The 19,186-nt window shown below is 36.3% G+C and overlaps 1 protein-coding gene across 1 annotated transcript in view; it reads left to right on the forward strand.

Moving 5' to 3' along the window:
• Positions 1-19,186, forward strand: part of hdac7a (histone deacetylase 7a) — a 95,994-nt gene that overhangs the window by 46,112 nt on the left and 30,696 nt on the right. Inside the window, exons 3-8 of the mRNA XM_016513659.1 lie at positions 7,438-7,616; positions 9,242-9,329; positions 12,956-13,073; positions 13,176-13,276; positions 16,411-16,533; positions 17,690-17,799. Coding sequence (XP_016369145.1) covers positions 7,438-7,616; positions 9,242-9,329; positions 12,956-13,073; positions 13,176-13,276; positions 16,411-16,533; positions 17,690-17,799 — 719 coding nt within the window. The remainder of the gene's footprint in view (positions 1-7,437; positions 7,617-9,241; positions 9,330-12,955; positions 13,074-13,175; positions 13,277-16,410; positions 16,534-17,689; positions 17,800-19,186) is intronic.

Consider the following 19,186-nt stretch of genomic DNA (forward strand, 5'->3'; position numbering starts at 1 on the left):
CCCTAGATTCAATATGAAACTCTTAGTAAAACAAAATAGTGATCATAATCATGCTGAGGCTGTGTAGTTTTAAAAGTGTTTAATATATGCCGACTCGCGCATATGATCCGCTCCGAGCGATCGCATCTCTCTGGACCGGAGCTAAAGTCCGGATCAGACTGTGCGCGCTGCCACGGTTCATGTGACACAACGTGAAACCAGACATCATCTGCCCCAATCGAAAGCATATTTACACTGTCTGAATCGTTCCCTATCGCCTACATTGTACACTACGTGCTACTCACTGTACAGGAAATACTACACTGTGAACAAGCGACCGATCTCAGCCGCAGCTTCAGCGTCTATTTATAGTGCAGGGGGCGGGCGCTTCGGCTTCTAGAGAGCGTTTGATTGGTCAGAAGATTTGATGAGAAGATGAAGTACGATGTGACGTCAAAAAAATCGTTGAGACATTTTGGCGGAAGTGACGAACTAAAAGCTTTGAATGCTTATATCTTCTAAATGCGAATTTTGTCACTGTTTTGGAGCACACTGCCTTATAGATAACCTTAAGACTAACATATTGATACTAACACCCAAAAAACTTTAATTTTGATTTCATGGGGACTTTAAGAGTGAGGGATGATAACTATGACAATACAGTTTTAATGATTGTTCTAATTCTATGAGAATAGCAGAATCCACACTTCATCTATAATGATAATGACACAGATAAATTATATCGTTGGAATCACTTTCAGATTTTTTTCCAGCTGATGAAAGATAAAAACACTGACAGCCAATCAGGTTCTACCTGTAAGAGCTTGTGCATGTAAAGACGACATAATAAACAGAATGTTATAATGCATTGATGTAGATGCCTATACAGCAATTGTTCTTGGTGTGAACTTTTTATGCATTTTAGCCATTCATTTACACGACAACAGTGTTTTGGGGGCCTGAAAATGCAAACTTTTGAAAACGGGATTTAAAGTGCAAGTTTTTGAAAAAGATACCATTATCGTATCTTAACATGTTAATTGCAAATACCTTGCACAAACAACACACTGATGGTGGATCAATAAGATATTTAGTTCATAACAAAGTGAACCGCTATATTTTATAATTGTATTTTCTTAATTCTTACAACATATGTCAGAATGGTTTTATGTACGGTTTTCTATTGCTGTTTGTTTCTATTTATGCATTTGGCATCAGCTGATGTATTCTCTCAGAAATCAAACCTACAGTTTGACCTTGTTGTTGCAAACTACAGTTTGAGCTACAGGAACTCCTGAATGCGAAAGTACTGTGCAATGTGACAAAACCACAGTCAATGAAAACAGATTTGATGTCGAGACAGTATATAGTAGAATTGTGGACCAATGAGATCCTACTGTGAGAAATGAGAAACTATTCAAGATATAAGACATAGAAATGATCCTGTCACTCATCACTTCCTGTGGTTGTGAATGACCTCTAAAGAAACTAAGAGTTACGTAGAAGAAAATGAACACTTCTCAAATTGTGCCTGATGACATGGTGCTGTTTCGACTGAAAAACGTAATTCAAGAAGATTTTATTACAGTGCTACAATATAGTATTGCAATAACGGTATTCTCTGATTTATGTGTGTTCACACGAGTATGAGTACCTCTTAGGGTTGTGTCGGTGAGGAAATTTTAATTTTTATTTTTATTTATTTTTAATACCGGCGTGTGACAACACCGGTAATACCGGTATCACCGCGGGGGCGGGGCATTCCCTCTTTTCCTCGCTTTCCTTCGCTTTTAAATAGCTTGTAAAAGCGGCGCGCCCATTGTACTTTCACTTTAAGTGTCTGTTCTTTTACTGAACTAAATGATTTTTATTACTATAAAAAAATCAAAACGACGGTGGGGGTCGGCGACGCGGTGGGCAAGTGACGTAACCGGTGTTGCGGCTTAACACCGGTATAACCGTTAGCACCGTCTATCGCGGCAAGCCTAGTACCTCTATCAAGAGATCACCTTTGATGGCACCTGTAAGTGTTATTTTTGATCCACAGAGGTTTTGAAGTGAGTCAGCATCTGACTATATCAACACACACCCACACACACACACACACACACACATGGCTTGACTTACAGTCAGAGGACTTTTAAACTGGTTGCGCTGGTCAGACAGGTCAGGGTGTGAGAGGCTGGAAGTGGGAGTGTGTTATACACTGGAACTTGTGTTTTTTTCTGTCGGTCTGATGCTAGTAATGGAAATAAATGTCTCATCATCACTTCTGTGACCATACACCTAGTTGTAGTGTCTCTTTTAGCATTTATGCACTGAAAAGACTGGTGGTGGTAAATAGACCTTAAAAAGGACTTGGTGGGGCTCTTTTGACTTGAGCCAGTAAATAACCACCTAGCAACTGCTTTGCACAGTTATGAAGCACTTTAAACACCTTAACAACTGCATGACAACAGCCTGGCATCTCACTGGCATGTTTTGCAAAGGCAAACACCATTTTTAAGTTCTACACAGAACTTTAAACAAGGAATTTTATGTAAAACAACCCCAAAGCAATGCATTGAACTGAAGAACGTATAATGTAACATCAAGAAGGTCTTTAATCTTCAAAGTTCAATTCAAGAACCCTGTCCAGCATAATGGGATTTTATGATCCGAACTGAACCACCGAAGAGCCTTTTAAGGGTTTGTCTGTCAGCAACTCCTTCACACTTTATGTTCTGCATACATTACATGAACAAGTGACATATTGCAAAAACCTAAAATGATCTCTGACGTGCCAGCATTTCTTCCTCACTGCATACTGAATAGGCAGCTACAGGAAGTAATTAACTGCAGTCAAATATTGAGCAAGAGTCTACATCATTTAAGGAAAACATGTGCCTAGTTTAAATGGTGCCTTGTCCTAAAATACAGTTAGGTTAGCGTATCACAACTATTAATAATTACTATTAGTGTTGCTATTGCTCATACGCCGTGATTTATTCCTTTATAAACTATCAGACTTATAGAATATTATCGAGACCTGCTTTTTATGTGAGAACATCAATATTAGATCGAATGCGACGGCTTTTATTTCAAGAAATTAAACACTTTCCAGCAATTACCCCTAAAAATCTAAGATTGAAATACCATGGTATTTTAATATTCCAAAATACTTGAAAAAATGCTATGATAAAAGGTTTGGGGTCTGTAAGATTTTTTATTGCTTATTTATGTCTCTTATGCTCAGCAAAGCTGCATTTCTTTGAGTAGAAATTCAGTTAGAATATCAAAATTGTGAAATATTATTACAATTTAAAATAACTGTTTTCTATTAGAATATATTTTAAAATGTAATTTATTTCTGTGATATAAAGCTGAATTTTCAGCATCATTACTCCAGTCTTCAGTGTCACATGATCCTTCTAATATGCTGAATTTATTTTCAATGTTGAAAACAGCTGTGCTGCTTAATCTTTTGTGGAAACCGTGATGTATTTTTTCAGGACTCTTTGATGACTGACAAAAAAAACAACTTTTGTAATATTATAAATGTTTTTACTGCCATATTTGATCAGTTTAATGCATCCTTGCTTAATAAAAGTATTTTAATTTTATTTTTAAAACAAACCTTACTGACCTCAGATTTTTGAATGATTTTTGGAACTCAAGTGTTTGTTCATGAAGACTAAATTTAAAAAAAAAAATTTCTCCCATTAGACAACCAGTTTAGTTTGTAGTCGGTCTCACACGCTTATATTCACCAACTCACAGTTTCCTTAGAAGCAGATTCATACTTACACATATTTTCCTGCAGACACTCACAGCTTTGAAGGAAGATGTCCCATCACACACACACACACACACACACATTCCTGTGTGCATTCCACTGCACATCTGCTTGTCTGTCACTTTTATTAATGTATTTGTTGGCCTGTTTCTGTTGAGCTGGCTCAGAGTTACACTATTGTTTGCCTTTGTGAGTAGGAGTACAAAAAAAAATGCATGCATACAAACACACACCGCTTGCCTCAATGTACACACACACACACATGTATTCATGTTTTATTTATATATTACATTTATTTATTGTACTATAAATGATCATAACAGGTGTTATAAACGTATTTGGTACTGAATGATTACCATATTCATAGATTTACAAGGCGCTTCAAGTAGCGTTATAGTAGTATAGTACTTTTTTTTTTTTTGTACGATTATTCATATCCGTAGCACTGCAAAGGTCGGAAAACACCATATTGCTCAATTCCGCCTTGAGTTCCTTTCCTGAAGCTGTCAAGCCTGGGCCGACAGGTCATTTCTGGGAATGCCATGCAATGCTGGAATAATCCAGGGCGGAATATAGTGCGTGTTGTGTTATCAGGAAGGGAATGCTGAGGAAAAATAAATGTGGGAGTCGTGTTATTTCCTGCAGTACGGTGGAGCGCTGCGGATCGTGTACACTGGGTCTGGGTGGGAATATGCTGGATGTTGAGAGCTTAGGGAAGCAGGAACCCAAAACACGTTTGGCATCCAGGGCTGCGGTGCCAAGATGTTCCTCCTCTCCCTTTCAAGATCCTAAAATGGGGCTGAGGAGATCCTGGTCTGTGTCAGAACATGTCAGGACATCCCTTGACGTGTAAACAACTCCAGCGGGTCACCTTTGGCCGTACAGTTTTTCATCTTAATCTTCAAATGCCACATCATGTTGCCTCTTTTGATAATATTACTTATGCTCGTATGCTCACCAAGGCTGCATATTTTGATCAGAAATACAGTAAAAGCAGTAATATGACAATATTGTTATATCAGAAATATATTTACAATAAGCGTTTTCTGTTTTAATATGTATGTAATTTATTCCTGTGATGGCAAACCTGCATTTTCAGCAGTCAGTTGAAAAGTAGAAAACAAACATATAAAATAGTCCACAATGGCTTAAATATAACAGATTTTTATAGATTTTAACATATCATCAGCATGAATTATAAACACGTTTTATCATATTTTTGACATTTGACATTTCTGTTCAATAAAATATCTCCTTTTGAAGTGGACTTTGAGCTTTGTAACTTTGCAGATCTTTTTTATGCTCAAACAGCAACATTACAGACTAACTAAAGTTGAAAAAGTGAAAAAGCATAATAGGACCCATTTACATACCAGTTTTCTATTGTAATATATCTTAATGTAATTTATTCCTGTTATCGTGAAAGCTGAATTTTCAGAATTTTCAGAAAATAAACATGTAAAATGGTCCACAATGGCTTAAATATATCAATAGATTTTAACATATCATTAACTCTGTTAACACAAATTATAAACAGAAAAAATACATATTTTTAATGCATCTTTAATCATATTTTTTGACATTAGATTTAAAATAACCATATAATTTAATTATAATTAATATAATTTAAAAAATCATTTAAAATAGGTGTTTTCTGTGAATGTTAAAATGTAATTTATTCCTGTGATCAAAGCTGAATTTTCAGCATCATTACTCAGTTTTCAGTGTCACATGATCCTTCAGAAATCATTCTAATATGCTGCTCAAGAAACATTTATTATAGTCATTATTAGCCTCTTTTGATCTCATTTCTTAGGGTGTACTCACACTAGGCGTTTTGAACCGTGCCCGAGCGCGTTTGACCCCCAAAGCCCGTTTCGTTTGACTAGTGTGAGCACTCCGTGCCGCGCTCGGGCACGGTTCGTTTAGCCGTCCCCCCTCGGTTGGGCTCGGGCGCGGTACGCATGCAGTGTAAGCGCTAACCGTGCCGGAGCACGGATCAAATACTGTTTTGTGTGCGCTACTGTCATCATTACGACCGCAAACATATACTATTACTACTACTACACTACACTTTTCAATTAATTTCATTCAATCAAGTATATTTAGGTTTATAATGGCTCTGGTTCTCACCTTATTGATGAACAGGAAATGTAGTTTGCAGGTAAAGCTGCAAATTATTTATAATCGCACTCGGGCTCGGTTAAAGGTAACCGTGCCTAGTGTGAGTACACCCTTATTCTGTTTCTCAGTTTCTTCCTCTTGCATAACCCACCAGCTCAGAGGTACATATTGTTCCTCGCCGGTTGAAGTCAGTCGTGAGTCATTTTCGCCGCTGCTGATTGGTCTGCTGTAGAAAGCCGTTTTGTTCTGTCACTTTTGTGTCAGAATAACGGCGACAAAGCGGTCACAATTCACAGAAATACAATAGTAAGTTGTGCTTTGAGGCGTCAAAAGGGCATGAGTCACAGTTTCTGAAGCACTGGATCTCTAGTGTGGGAGACAGAGCTATTTTTGGGAGTCTTTGTTGGAAATAAGTGGGAAAGAATTGGGAAATACTGAAAAGTCAATGGCTGAAGTGTTCTTTTAACTCCTCGGATGAGAAATCTGTCAAGCGCTCTGGTTTTACCTGGGCAGGGAGCCAGCATGACCCCAGATATGCACCGACATACATGCACACGGCGGCTTTGTGATTTTCCTGTCTGCTCTGTGTGAGGGTGAGGCAGTCCGTCCCATTGAGTCACTGGTACCATGCAAATATTCTTAAAGCAGCATGCAAAAGTTATGGAAATCAGGCCGACTTTCATATCACTGTGGAATGTGCCGTAAGGGAAACGCTGGAACATGTGCTTGCGCTGATACACACTTCTCTCCCTCTCTCTCTCCATCCCTTTTCTCTTTTTCTGTATATTCACCTGCTTTCTTCTGCCTTCTCCACCAGTGGAAATGTCCTGCAATTGATTTAAACAGCGTAAATTCTTAAATCTAAACGATGTAGGGTGAGTGACCGGGGCTAGTTGTCACATGGGCAAGTCATCACAAGCTCAGTAACTGTAATGATATTTTAATGAGTTTTATTAAGGCTGTGAAGAATATTTCACACACGCACACACACAAACAAAATGAAGCCTGTTTTAGGATCACAAAAAAACAAATAGGTATAGAATGTAATGAGAATTATACTAAAATGCAAGACACTCGTATAAAACAAATATCACCCATAAAATAGACTTCATAGACATTTCACAAAGATTTCTATTTCAGATAAATGCTGTACTTTTGAACTTCCTATTAAACAAAGAATCATGAAAAAAAAGTGTTATTTCCACAAAATATGAAGCAGCACAACTGTTTTCAGTATTGATAATAATAAGAAATATTAACAACAATAAAAGCAGCAAATCAGCATATTAGAATGATTTCTGAAGGATCATGTGACACTGAAGACTGAAGTAATGATGCTGAAAATTCAGCTTTGATCACAGGAATAAATTACATTTTACAATATATTCAATTAGAAAACAATTATTTTGAATTATAATAATATTTCACAATGTTACAGTTTTACTATATTTTCGAATGATTATTTTTGACTGTAGTTTCACATATATTTGTATTCTATTTCTGAAGTTTTTTTTTTCTTCATTCTAATAATGAATTTCCCTGTGTCTCTGTCCATCCAGAAGACTCTGTGTCGTCTCCCACGGGCCCCGCCCCCATGGACCTGCGTGTAGGTGAGCGTCTGGTGCGTCCGGGTTCGAACCCGGTCTTCCTGTCCCCTCTGCACCCCCCTCTGCTGATCGGCCCCTTCAATCCACAGCACTGTTCCCAGTACAGCCAGCAGCAGCTGCAGCACATACAGGTACATGTCACACACATGATCTCCCTGCAGTCAGAGACAAAGACACCTGTCATACCACCACAACACATGCAATACAGTGCACAAAATCATCAGTCTGTGCAAGAAACTGAACATTATTTACAACATTAATACCTGTAATCCATAGCATTGGGCAAGCAGGGAAGTCTGATTATTTTCTGCTAACTGGTTCTTTCGGACAGTTCTTTTCAATTTTAGCCCAATAGGACACATTTTATGGTTAGGGTTAGTTTATTTGACTGATGATTATCCAATTGGTTTTACACCTGTATACAGCAATTCCACAGCCTAGTTAGGGTACAACGGGGCTAAAGATGCCCCGGGGTAAAAGGCGCCTTTGATATATTCCTCCAAACCACTAGATGGCACAAAAACGTGGCGTGGCACTTTCCAAAACATTCGCTTTTCAAGATGCACGTGTATATTTGTCTGATCCTTGACGCGATCGCGCGCAACAGCGCAAAGTTGATTCTGTGCTTACTTGATCTAATATTTGATGTTTTTAAAAATGTTGTAGATTTAAGTAGCAAATGAGAATCATTGAAAAAAATGCATATATTTTGAGACAAAGGTCTTCTTAATGATTTTCAGTTTTGTTTAAAGCAACAGTTTTTAAATAACGAAAGAATATGTAAAAGTATGGTATTTGGGGTAAAAAGCGCCCCTGCTGTTGGGGCTAAAGGCACAATAATTAACATGATAATTAATAGATGGCTGACTTTTCCATTTGTTGACATGACATGGTTAGATTCAGATGGTAAATATCATAAATTATGTTGGGTGTCCATATTAGAGATAATCACCATGTTTAGAATGAAACCATCATATTTAAAAACATGATATTAATCATATCATATAATAAAATATAATTTGTTGTTACTGCTGTAAATCTATATTAAATTATTATGGGATCTCCTTCAATGCATTCAGAATCTTTACTTTTTAAAATTATTTTGTTTCTGTACTTTCAAATATATTTTTATATTAACATATTTTAATGACAGCATATTTATTGAACAAAAATTGATTATTTTATTTACCAAAATTAGCAGAAAATAGTACAAACTTTGCTAAAGTGATTGTTTTGAATGAGTATTAACTTAGACATTATTAAAAAACATTATTTTAGCTAAAGTATTTATATCAAAGCCTTGCTACCTCATACATTTATAAGATTTTAAAACAAAATAAATGACTTGTATGATTTATTTCCACACAAAATCTGTTGCTCCATAAATATTCAATACAAATGTATATATGTTTTGTGCAATTATACATTTTAGGCGCAGTAAAAAGCAAATTTTTTCTTAAGGTGTGCCTTTACCCCCTCGTACCCTAACACCTAGCATTAGATTAGCATTAGCATTAGCTAATTTTTACCTGGACAATGAGTTTAAAAGCAGCTTATCTGTAATTATTGCTAAATTGATGAACAAATAGATTAAATTCATGAATAGAATAAATTCCTGAACAAATAGATTTATTAACCAAATTTTTTTCATGAATGAGACCCAATATATATGTGTATTTACTGGGCACTTAATGAGCTTGATAAACTAATCAGCATTGTTATGAATAATTATGACTGTCAACTCCTCTTTTTGTAGTCATATAACATGGAGCAGCATCTACGAGACCAGGAACTAGCGAAACAACAGCTACAGCAACTTAAAAACAAGGACAAGAGTCAACAGAGTGAGTGACACACACACAATAACCCTTAAATAACTGCTGTTCACAGACTTACTATGTAGCTACTTACTTAACAAATACAGAGTGAATGTCTAAAAGAATGACTAGTGGTCACCAAACATAGTACAGTATGCTAGTTTAGGGTTGGGGTTACTTTGATTAACAAGACAGATATGAGGTTCTGTTTTTGTCTTCATGAATGAAATGCCTTTAAGATGAAGCACTTGGATGATTGATCACTCAAATGTCACTAATAGGCATCTTAAGCACCAAGAAAGAGATTGACATTTTAGTTTGTCACAGTTCTTCAACTAAGAAGAATCGAACAGGTGCTGTGCACAAGTAGGTTGTGTTGTGGAGTTTGAACGAGCAGTTTCAAGAATTTCGGTCGATTTAAGAAATGTACTAAATCGACTGAGAAAAAGAGTTTTCCATTGTGCTAGTGCCCCTTTTAATAGTAGCTCAACTGAAACAGGGCCACGGCTGCCTCAGGAAATAGCTCTGAGAGTAAAAACAAAACTTTGTGGTTGAAAACACATGGGAGGAGTCTGCACTGAACATGGGAACCCTGTTGTTCTATAAAGGGTAATTACTGTCTCACAGACGCTAGTTACCTGCCAGTTACAGCAATTACAGATCGTGCCATACTATACCATACAATACCATGGGGCTTTTTGCAGACATACATGAATGGATGGATGGTGAAACCATAGTACTGTGATGTATCTCATGGCACAGAATAATAGATAACATATCTGCATGTATTTACCAGTTACTCCAAGTTAATTAAAATATTACTGTGACATTTCTATGATGTACTGGATCACCAAAAAACCTTGGTGCCATGTTCAAAACATAGATAGAAGGATAGATGGATAGATAGATAGATAGATAGATAGATAGATGATAGACAGACAGACAGACACACAGATAGATAGATAGATAGACAGACAGACAGACAGACAGACAGATAGATAGATAGATAGATAGATAGATAGATGATAGACAGACAGACAGACACACAGATAGACAGACATACAGATGATAGACAGACACACAGATAGACAGACAGACAGACAGACACACACACACACACACATAGATAGACAGACAGACAGACAGACAGACATACATATAGACAGACAGACAGATGATAGACAGACAGACAGACACACATATAGATAGACAGATAGATAGATAGACAGACAGACAGACAGACAGACATATAGACAGACAGACAGATGATAGACAGACAGACACACATATAGATAGATAGATAGATAGACAGACAGACAGACAGACATATAGACAGACAGACAGATGATAGACACACATATAGACAGACAGACAGACAGACAGACACACATATAGACAGACAGACAGACAGATAGATAGATAGATAGATAGATAGATAGAGACAGACAGACAGACATATAGACAGAGACAGACAGACAGACAGACAGACAGACGGACGGACAGATAGATAGATAGACAGATAGACAGACAGACAGACAGACAGATGATAGACACACAGATAGACAGACAGACAGACATATAGACAGACAGACAGATGATAGACGGACGGACGGACGGACGGACGGACGTATGGATGGATGGATGGATGGATAGATAGATAGATAGATAGATAGAACGATAGAGAACGATAGATAGATAGACAGTATAACTTACATTTTTCAGCAAAAATCTGTTTTAAACTTGAAAAAAAATAAAGATTTAAAATTGATCGTCACAATTATCGATATTGGCAGAAAAATTTAATTGTGATAATTTTTTTGCGCACATCGCCCAGCCCTATTTTCCAATAATACCACTTTCAGCTGACCGTGGAATATATCTAGCAGGGATGAAATATCTAGCAGGGATGAAATTTCACAAACTGACTTATTGCAAATGTGTCATCCTATCACAGTACCACACTTGAATTCACTGAGCTCAGAAAGACCTTTTTTCACAGATGTTTGTAAAAGCAGAATGCATGGCTAGAGCTTGATTTTATGGGTCTGCTTGAAACACCTAAATTGACTAATCAAGAGGTTTGTCCCAATATTTTATGTCCATATATTATAGTATAGTATTAGATAGATTGATAGATAGATAGATAGATAGATAGATAGATAGATAGGGGTTTTGCGCTTTTGCCCTCTGCGTGTCCGTAGCAGCACTGTGTGTGTGTGTGTGTGTGTGTGTGTGTGTGTGCAGTAGAAGTGCTCCATTGTGATCATGAGCGTCTCCAGAGCTGTGTTATGCTGCAGCGCTTGGTCACGCTGGCAAACATTAATACCACTTTTGTTGTTGTTTATTTTTCACTGAATGAGAGCAGTAATTTATCCTGTTGAATCGTGTTGCACTGTTACAGTTAATCAACATCTGGAGTCTGAAACCTACTGCCACCAGATTTGCTATTAGATAAACTGTGCAGATAAGCAGATAGTGATTTGTTGTAACAATCAGTGCTGTTCTTGTCCAAAAAAATATAAATTACTCACTTAAAAAATACATTTCCACATCAGAAGTGTGTAGGTGATGCACAAGTGTCTCTCGCACGGTGATAATTCACTGCAGTTTTTTTTTAATCCCAGCTGATGCTAAGGCTGTTGTGAGAGAAATTAATCGCTCAGCGCAAACAGTAACTGATTGTCAATATTGACCATATTGGTTAGAGCCAGCATGATGTAGCCGCCACATAAAGTCCGCTCTGGATGGACAGGGAGGCACTGAGTCAACATGCAGTTTCTTCCCTCGACCTCACTGCAACCTCAGCCGCACAGCTCCACAATAGAGCTCAACCACACTCACAATGCAGGCCCTAGATAGAAACATCGCTGACATTTTTCTGTGGGAGAAAACTGCCATTTTAAAACAAAATTGGGTCAGTGACTAGTAATATCAGATTTGCCTTGTTTTTAAAAAATTGGCCTTACTTTAGTTACTTAACATGGCCTATTTCAGGAGCAACTAAACTAAACTAAACTGAAATAGACTAAACTAAACTAAAATAAAATATAAAATAAACTAGTAAAAATAACATAACATAAACATAACGTAATACAATAAAATAATAAAATTAATTTAAAATTTAAAATTAATTAAAAAATATAAAATAAACTAAAATAACATAACATAATAAAAATTATAATAATAATTAAAAAAATTATAATAAAATAAAAAAATTAAATAAATACATTTTAAATTTTAAATTAATTAAAAAATATTAAACCTTACTTTAGTTACTTAAAATGGCCTTGTCCTGGACTAAACTAAACTAAACTAAACTAAAATAAAATAAAATAAAATAAAAAATAAACATGATGCAAAATAAAATCAAACATAAAATAAAGAAAATAATTAAACAAAAAAAAATTAATATTATAAAGTAATATTTCAAATTAAAATGAATTTAAAAACAATATTAGTATACTTGTCATTGAAAAAGATCTATATTTGCATTGCCACTTTTTTTAATAATGTGGTTTGGCATTATATCATTAGCTGGTTGTATTTATGGAGGGCCACACTCTCTGAAAATATTAAATTGAGAATATTAAATTCAAAAACTGAGAATGTTTTGCTTTTTTTGCTTTTAATTGGCTGGTTGTGTTGGTTGACAGGTGCTGTTGCCAGTGCGTTGGTGAAGCAGAAACTGGCGCAAGTGATTCTGAAGAAGCAGAAGGCGGTGCTGGAGAGGACCAACTCCAACCCTCTGAGCAGCCCGTCCGTTGCCTACCGGTTAGAAACAGCTCTCATATCCACCCACAACTGTTAAAGTACACATGAAAAGTATATGCTTTTCTTCAGATCTTAAAATAAAGGTCTTCTGTGTTCCCTCAGGGAGTTGGTTCCAAATCCCAGCGCTCCTGTACAGCCGCTCCTGTCCTCCACAAAACCAGCTCTCAGCGAAGGGCCTGACGAACCACCCCTGAGACGAGCAAGTATGTCACCGTCACACACGCATATAAACAACATCACATGACAGGTCATTCATCAGCATCTACAGAACGGGCGGGATGAGTGTGGAGGCCATTCAGACAAACTCCCAGCGCCTCGCTTTCCTCCAGGCAGCACTCTGTTAACAAGGCCTTGCGTAACTTCTCATTTACCTCTGAAAGACACTCCCCTGTCAAATTCACTCTCTGAATGTAAGTCACAAATTTAGAAATAAAGTAAATAATAATAATAAAAAAATTGGCAGACAGACTGAATGAAAATGCCGATTCACTCACTGACAGTAGGTGAAAAAGAAATAAAGAAATAAAAATAATAAAATGAATATTAATAAAATGAAATGAAAATGCAGATTCACTCTCTGACAGTCAGTGAAAAATAAATATATTTTTTTTAATAAATAATAAAATTAATATTAATAAAATGAAAAGAAAAGAAAAGAAAAGAAAAGAAAATGCAAGTTTACTCTCTGACAGTTGGTGGAAAAGAAATAAATAAAAAGAATAACATTTAATTAACATGAATCAAATGAAAATAAAAATCACAGTCAGTCAGTCAGTCAGTGAAAAGGAAATAAAGAAATAAAAATAATAAAATTTAATATTATAATTCAAATGCAAATTCTCTCTCTGACAGTAGGTGGCGCTTATAGAAAAAGCAGCACAGAGAACACAAAAAGTTCACAAAAGGGAGTCAAAGAAAAGAAAAGGAAGTCAAACAGTCGTTCAGATTTTTTATTCGTGATGCAACACCAAAATACAAAAATACTTCCTGTTATTCATTGTCAGCGAAATAGTCTGTTTGTGTGCGCCACCAATTTGTAGTTTTATGTAACAGCCTCAGCTCTGGTCATGTGACAAAAAGGCGCTCATGGATTGGCCAGTTTTCTTCGCTATGTGTCGGAAAAGACATTAAAACACCTTTACGTGTCAGTCTAAACAAACGCATTTAAAGTTAATTTCAATTAAAATTGTTGTACTGAATATTCATTTTGATATGAACAGGCCTCAAGTATTAAACTTTGAGGTTTCATTCAAGTAGTACAAACATAAATGCTAGACATATACAATAATGCAAATCCCACAGCTAGTTCAGAAGAACCATTCTTTTACTTTACTAAATGATTGAGTTGCATGGACGATAAAAAGTGCATAAATCATAATCATATACGCATAGGGACCAAAATATGATTCTGGAGACGTTTTTCATTTTGACAATAAGCAGCCATCAGAAAAAGTTCAATTGTGACTCTTATCAGTCAGTTTTCAGCATCGAACAGAACGTTTTACAGAAGAACGAGTTTTCAAGTAGTCCTCGAGAGAGTTTCCAAATACTTGAGCTGTCCACTTCATATCAGTTCAGCGCTGTCTGTCAGGATCACTTTGTACTCGATGGTCAGAAGAGGAAGCGTTTAACATGATGCTGTGCAGAGCCGTGTCATTTACTGGTAAAGACGAGCAAGTACACATCTGTGGAATTACAGTTCTGTCATGACAACTCTCGGATGGATTGGCATGGTAATGTACATGACAATGTTAATGTATTTGGTCTTGGAGGAATAGATCTGCTTGCTACACCGAGACTTGCTGCTGCCAATACATCCACAACATGCTGCTGTGAGCATGTAAGAAATACTGCTGCTGCAAATATAGCATACATGAAATAACCCCCATATAGCATACATGAATCACCTCGTAGCAGATCTATACAGGTGGAGCTGGGGAAGGTGGAGGGTTTCTGAAGCAAGCTGCAGCTGCTACGGCAAGCATTAGTCATATATTTGAATGTTGAGCAGCGAGCTCATTGGCTACCGATACAGGAGAGAACCAATCAGCTGTGCCATGTGATAATGATGTCGTTAGGTCAGATTGAGTTAGAGCTATCGCACCATCTAGAGTTTCATGCCAGAACTCTGTATTTCTCAACACGTCCGCTGCCAGAACTAGTGTTTTTACAATGACAAAAACAGTTAGCAGGAAGTACCGAAGACATTTCAGAAGCACCTTCTTTTCTGAACCAGCAACAGAAGCACAGAACTGTGACTGTGTGATCAAACAGAGGAAGTAGATGCTACGTTTGCATATACTGTAAGTAGTTACAGGTCAATAGACTTGCAAAAACCACATCTACTGTAAATCAACTAATTGTTGGGTTATGTCAATGAGCAGTCGAATACTTGGTCTTAAAGGGATAGTTCACACAAAAATGACAATTCTGACATAATTTACTCACCCTCGTTTTCTAAGCACAAATATGTTTTAATGAAACCTGAGAGATTTCTGTCAGTTGAAATAAAAAAAGACAATTGAATTTCACCTAAACTTTGAAATTTCAAAAAAATTATGAAAACATTGTAAAAGTAATCCAAATGAAGCAAACACGCGTAATACAACTTTTCTGAAGAAACACAAAAGCTTTAATTTAGCCGTTATTCACATATAAACATTGCTAAACACATACATTGAGCTCATTAAATGTTAAATGCAAGCTCAAACGTACTTGTTGGTTTTTGCGTATCAAGCAGAAACATCGAGGTTCATCAAGTTCTCAAATCCTGAAACGTTTCTTTATACTGAGCTAAAAAATAAATGTAGAGATACAACAGTTACTGTTAGACGTTAGCAAACATGCTAAACATAGCATGCTATCAGTGTGCTAATGCCCACTCTGAGAAGCAGCACTTTAAAGCATCTCCCCTAAAATCTGAGAAAAAAAAGTTACCCATCCTAATTGTCTTCTGGCTTTTTTTTGTGTGTGTGTGTGACTATGTTATTTGTGTAGACTCTGGAACAATCCAGTTTAAATCTCAGGTGTTGACATGCGGTTATTACAGCCCGTAGGTTGTCTATGAAACACATGCTGGTTGTTTGTTGTGGTTATGTCGATTTTATTGATGGTACTGCATATTTTCATTTATACACATGGTTGTTATTTGTCATCGTGAATTGTTACTTTTTAAAGAGCGCATTGATGACACATCAACACAGGCGTGTGGCACAAATAAACTACAACTGAACCTGCAAAAGTGCAGCAAACAATCTTGTTGACAGTTAACTAAATGACCCAAACTGACTGAAAACTTCCTTTTGGTTACGCTGTTGTTGTTTTGTTGTTGTTGCAGCCTCAGAGCCCAACCTGAAGGTGAAGCATAAGTTAAAGAAGCACCTGAACACCCGTAAGAGCCCGCTGACCCGCAAAGAGAGCGCGCCGCCCGCCGTCAAACACCGCGTCCCTGATACGCTGGGTAACTACAACATGCTGCCTCTGCTTTTTATTGTTATGATTGAACTCTTTTGATGTAGTCATATTGTATGTACAGATACTTATATAGTTGTGCTGTCAAACTATTCATCACGATTAATCGCATCCAAAATAAAAGTTTTTGTTTACATAATTAATGTACACAGTATACATACATATATTATGTATATATAAATACACACACATGCATGTATATATTTAAGAAAAATATGTTATGTTTATATATGAGTTATATTTATATATAATATAAAATAAAAGAATATAGATATATAAAAGTATATACATGTAACTATTTTCAAAATATATACTGTATACTGTATATATATATACTATATACTGTACATGTATTATGTAAACAAAAACTTTTATTTTGGATGCGATTAATCACGATTAATCATTTGACAACACTATTATTATTTTTTTTTATTATTATTTTGTAAAAATGAAATGTTTATGTATTTTCTTTCTTTTAATTGTACATATTTTATACATTTAAACAAAATGTTCTCATGTAGACCTTCTGTCAGTTAAAGTAACATTGTTGCATAGTTACATTCATTTAGCATAAGCATACAATTTTAAGGAATAGTTCACCCAAAAATTAAAACTTTCATCATTTACTCACCTTCATGTCGTTCCAAACATGTAAGACTTTCAGAACACACACATTAGGATATTTTTATGAAATCTGAGAGATTTCTGTCCCTCTATTGACAATCGACGCAACTACCGCTTTGAGGCTTCAAAAAGTTCATAAAGAGATCGTAAAACGAATCCAAATGAATTGAGCAGTTTACAATTTTTTTATATGTGAATAAAAGCCTAAATTCAATCTGTTCATCATATAAAGCGATCGAGTCTCTTTAGTAAATTTGGACTAAACTGTTTGATTCATATGGATTAGTTTTACAATGTCTTTTTAAGCACTGAAGTGGTAGTTGCGTAGAGTATCAATGGAGATTTCATTCAAATGATCTTCATTTGTGTTCTGAAGATGAACAAAAGTCTTACGGGTTTGGAACACCATGAGGGTGAGTAAATGATGACAGAATCTTCATTTTTGGGTGAACTATCCCTTCAATGCATGTAGTGATGTGTCACGCATGTTTAGACTGACAGATTGTGTGTGTTGCTCTCAGACTCGTCCCCCAGCAGCAGCAGCACTCCAGTGTCCGGCTGCAGCTCCCCAAACGACAGTCTGCCCAACGAGAACGGAGTGCTGCCCGCCACCGCCAGCCTGGCCCATGAGGTAACAGTCCTCACACTCCCAAAATACACGCCTCAGCCCGGTGTCTAAGGTGTATCTTGGCTTAATCCTTATAATGGGAAGTTCTAAATAAATCCTAACAATTATGGAAAATGGCTCATTATGTAATGATGTAGTCAGTCGGTACAGTTAAAATGTATTTAGCTTCTCCCTTTTTAAAAAAAAAATACAACACTTTTTATGTTGTGGAGAGGACAAACTCCCAGACAAACAGACACACACACACACACACACAGAGAGAGGCATGATGGGACGGTTCTTTAATATTCCTCTGGTGGGAGTTGTTTGTTTGGGGCGTTTGTTGAGAAAGCGGAGCTCGACTGGGCTTGTTTCAGGAGGTTCCTGCTTCGCGCCGCCCTTTGGCATAATGACATGTTTTAAACAAAGACACTGGAGAAGGACAGCTGCAGGCAGCTGCCAGGACACCCAATCTCCCGTTTCCATCCCAAGCCTCCTCATCGCTTTATTACTCCATTTTTGGGCTTGCATAAATGCACAGCTCTCTGATGGGTCTCACACAGGAGCCTCGTCCGCTCGCACGCAAGAGTAGATCACTGAGATTTGTAAAACTTTTTTTATTAATGGTCAGTATTTTCCCCATGGAAATTAATGTCTGGAGCATTTTTTTTTTTCCTTTCAAAATCCATAGTCAACAAAATATTATTATTTCTTCAACTGAATCAATTGAGTTAAATTATCGGTAGGAACCAGTTCTCACTATTAACTAGTTGCTTATTAGCATGCATATTACTGACATATTGGCTGTTTATAAGTACTTATAAAGTACATATTAATGTCTTATTCTGACCATATTTTAGATCCCTTAGTCCTACCTCATACCTAAACTTAACAACTACCTTACTAACTATTAATGAGCAGCAAATTAGGAGTTTATTGAGGCAAAAGTCATAGTTAATAGTGAGAATTGGCCCCTAAACTAAAGTGTGACCAAATTTTATGGCTGATTATTATAAAACAAATCAACATCAAATATAAAGGTATCTGTAAATTATATATATATATATATATATATATATATATGTGTGTAAGACTGCATATTTTAAATGTATAATAAAATACATATACAAAACATTCAGTGTGTTCAGAGCGGTGTGTTTTAGTTGTTTTTCATTAAAAAACATTTAATGTTACCAACTTTTACCCAAAACTAGGCCTACTGTGAATAATAGTAATCGAATATTTTGAATTATAGAATACAGATATGAAAAAAACAAAAAATGTTGACTGTCCGTGGTTATTTTTCTTACTTTTAGCTGCATTTCCCCCCCTAATTCCCGTGTGATTTTTGTGCCTGGTGTGTGTGTGTTTGTGTGTGTGTGTGCCTGTTGTGTGTGTGTGTGTGTGTGTG

Source organism: Sinocyclocheilus rhinocerous, unplaced genomic scaffold, assembly GCF_001515625.1.
Source record: "Sinocyclocheilus rhinocerous isolate Xijiao unplaced genomic scaffold, SAMN03320098_v1.1 scaffold776, whole genome shotgun sequence".
NCBI classification, from domain to species: domain Eukaryota; kingdom Metazoa; phylum Chordata; class Actinopteri; order Cypriniformes; family Cyprinidae; genus Sinocyclocheilus; species Sinocyclocheilus rhinocerous.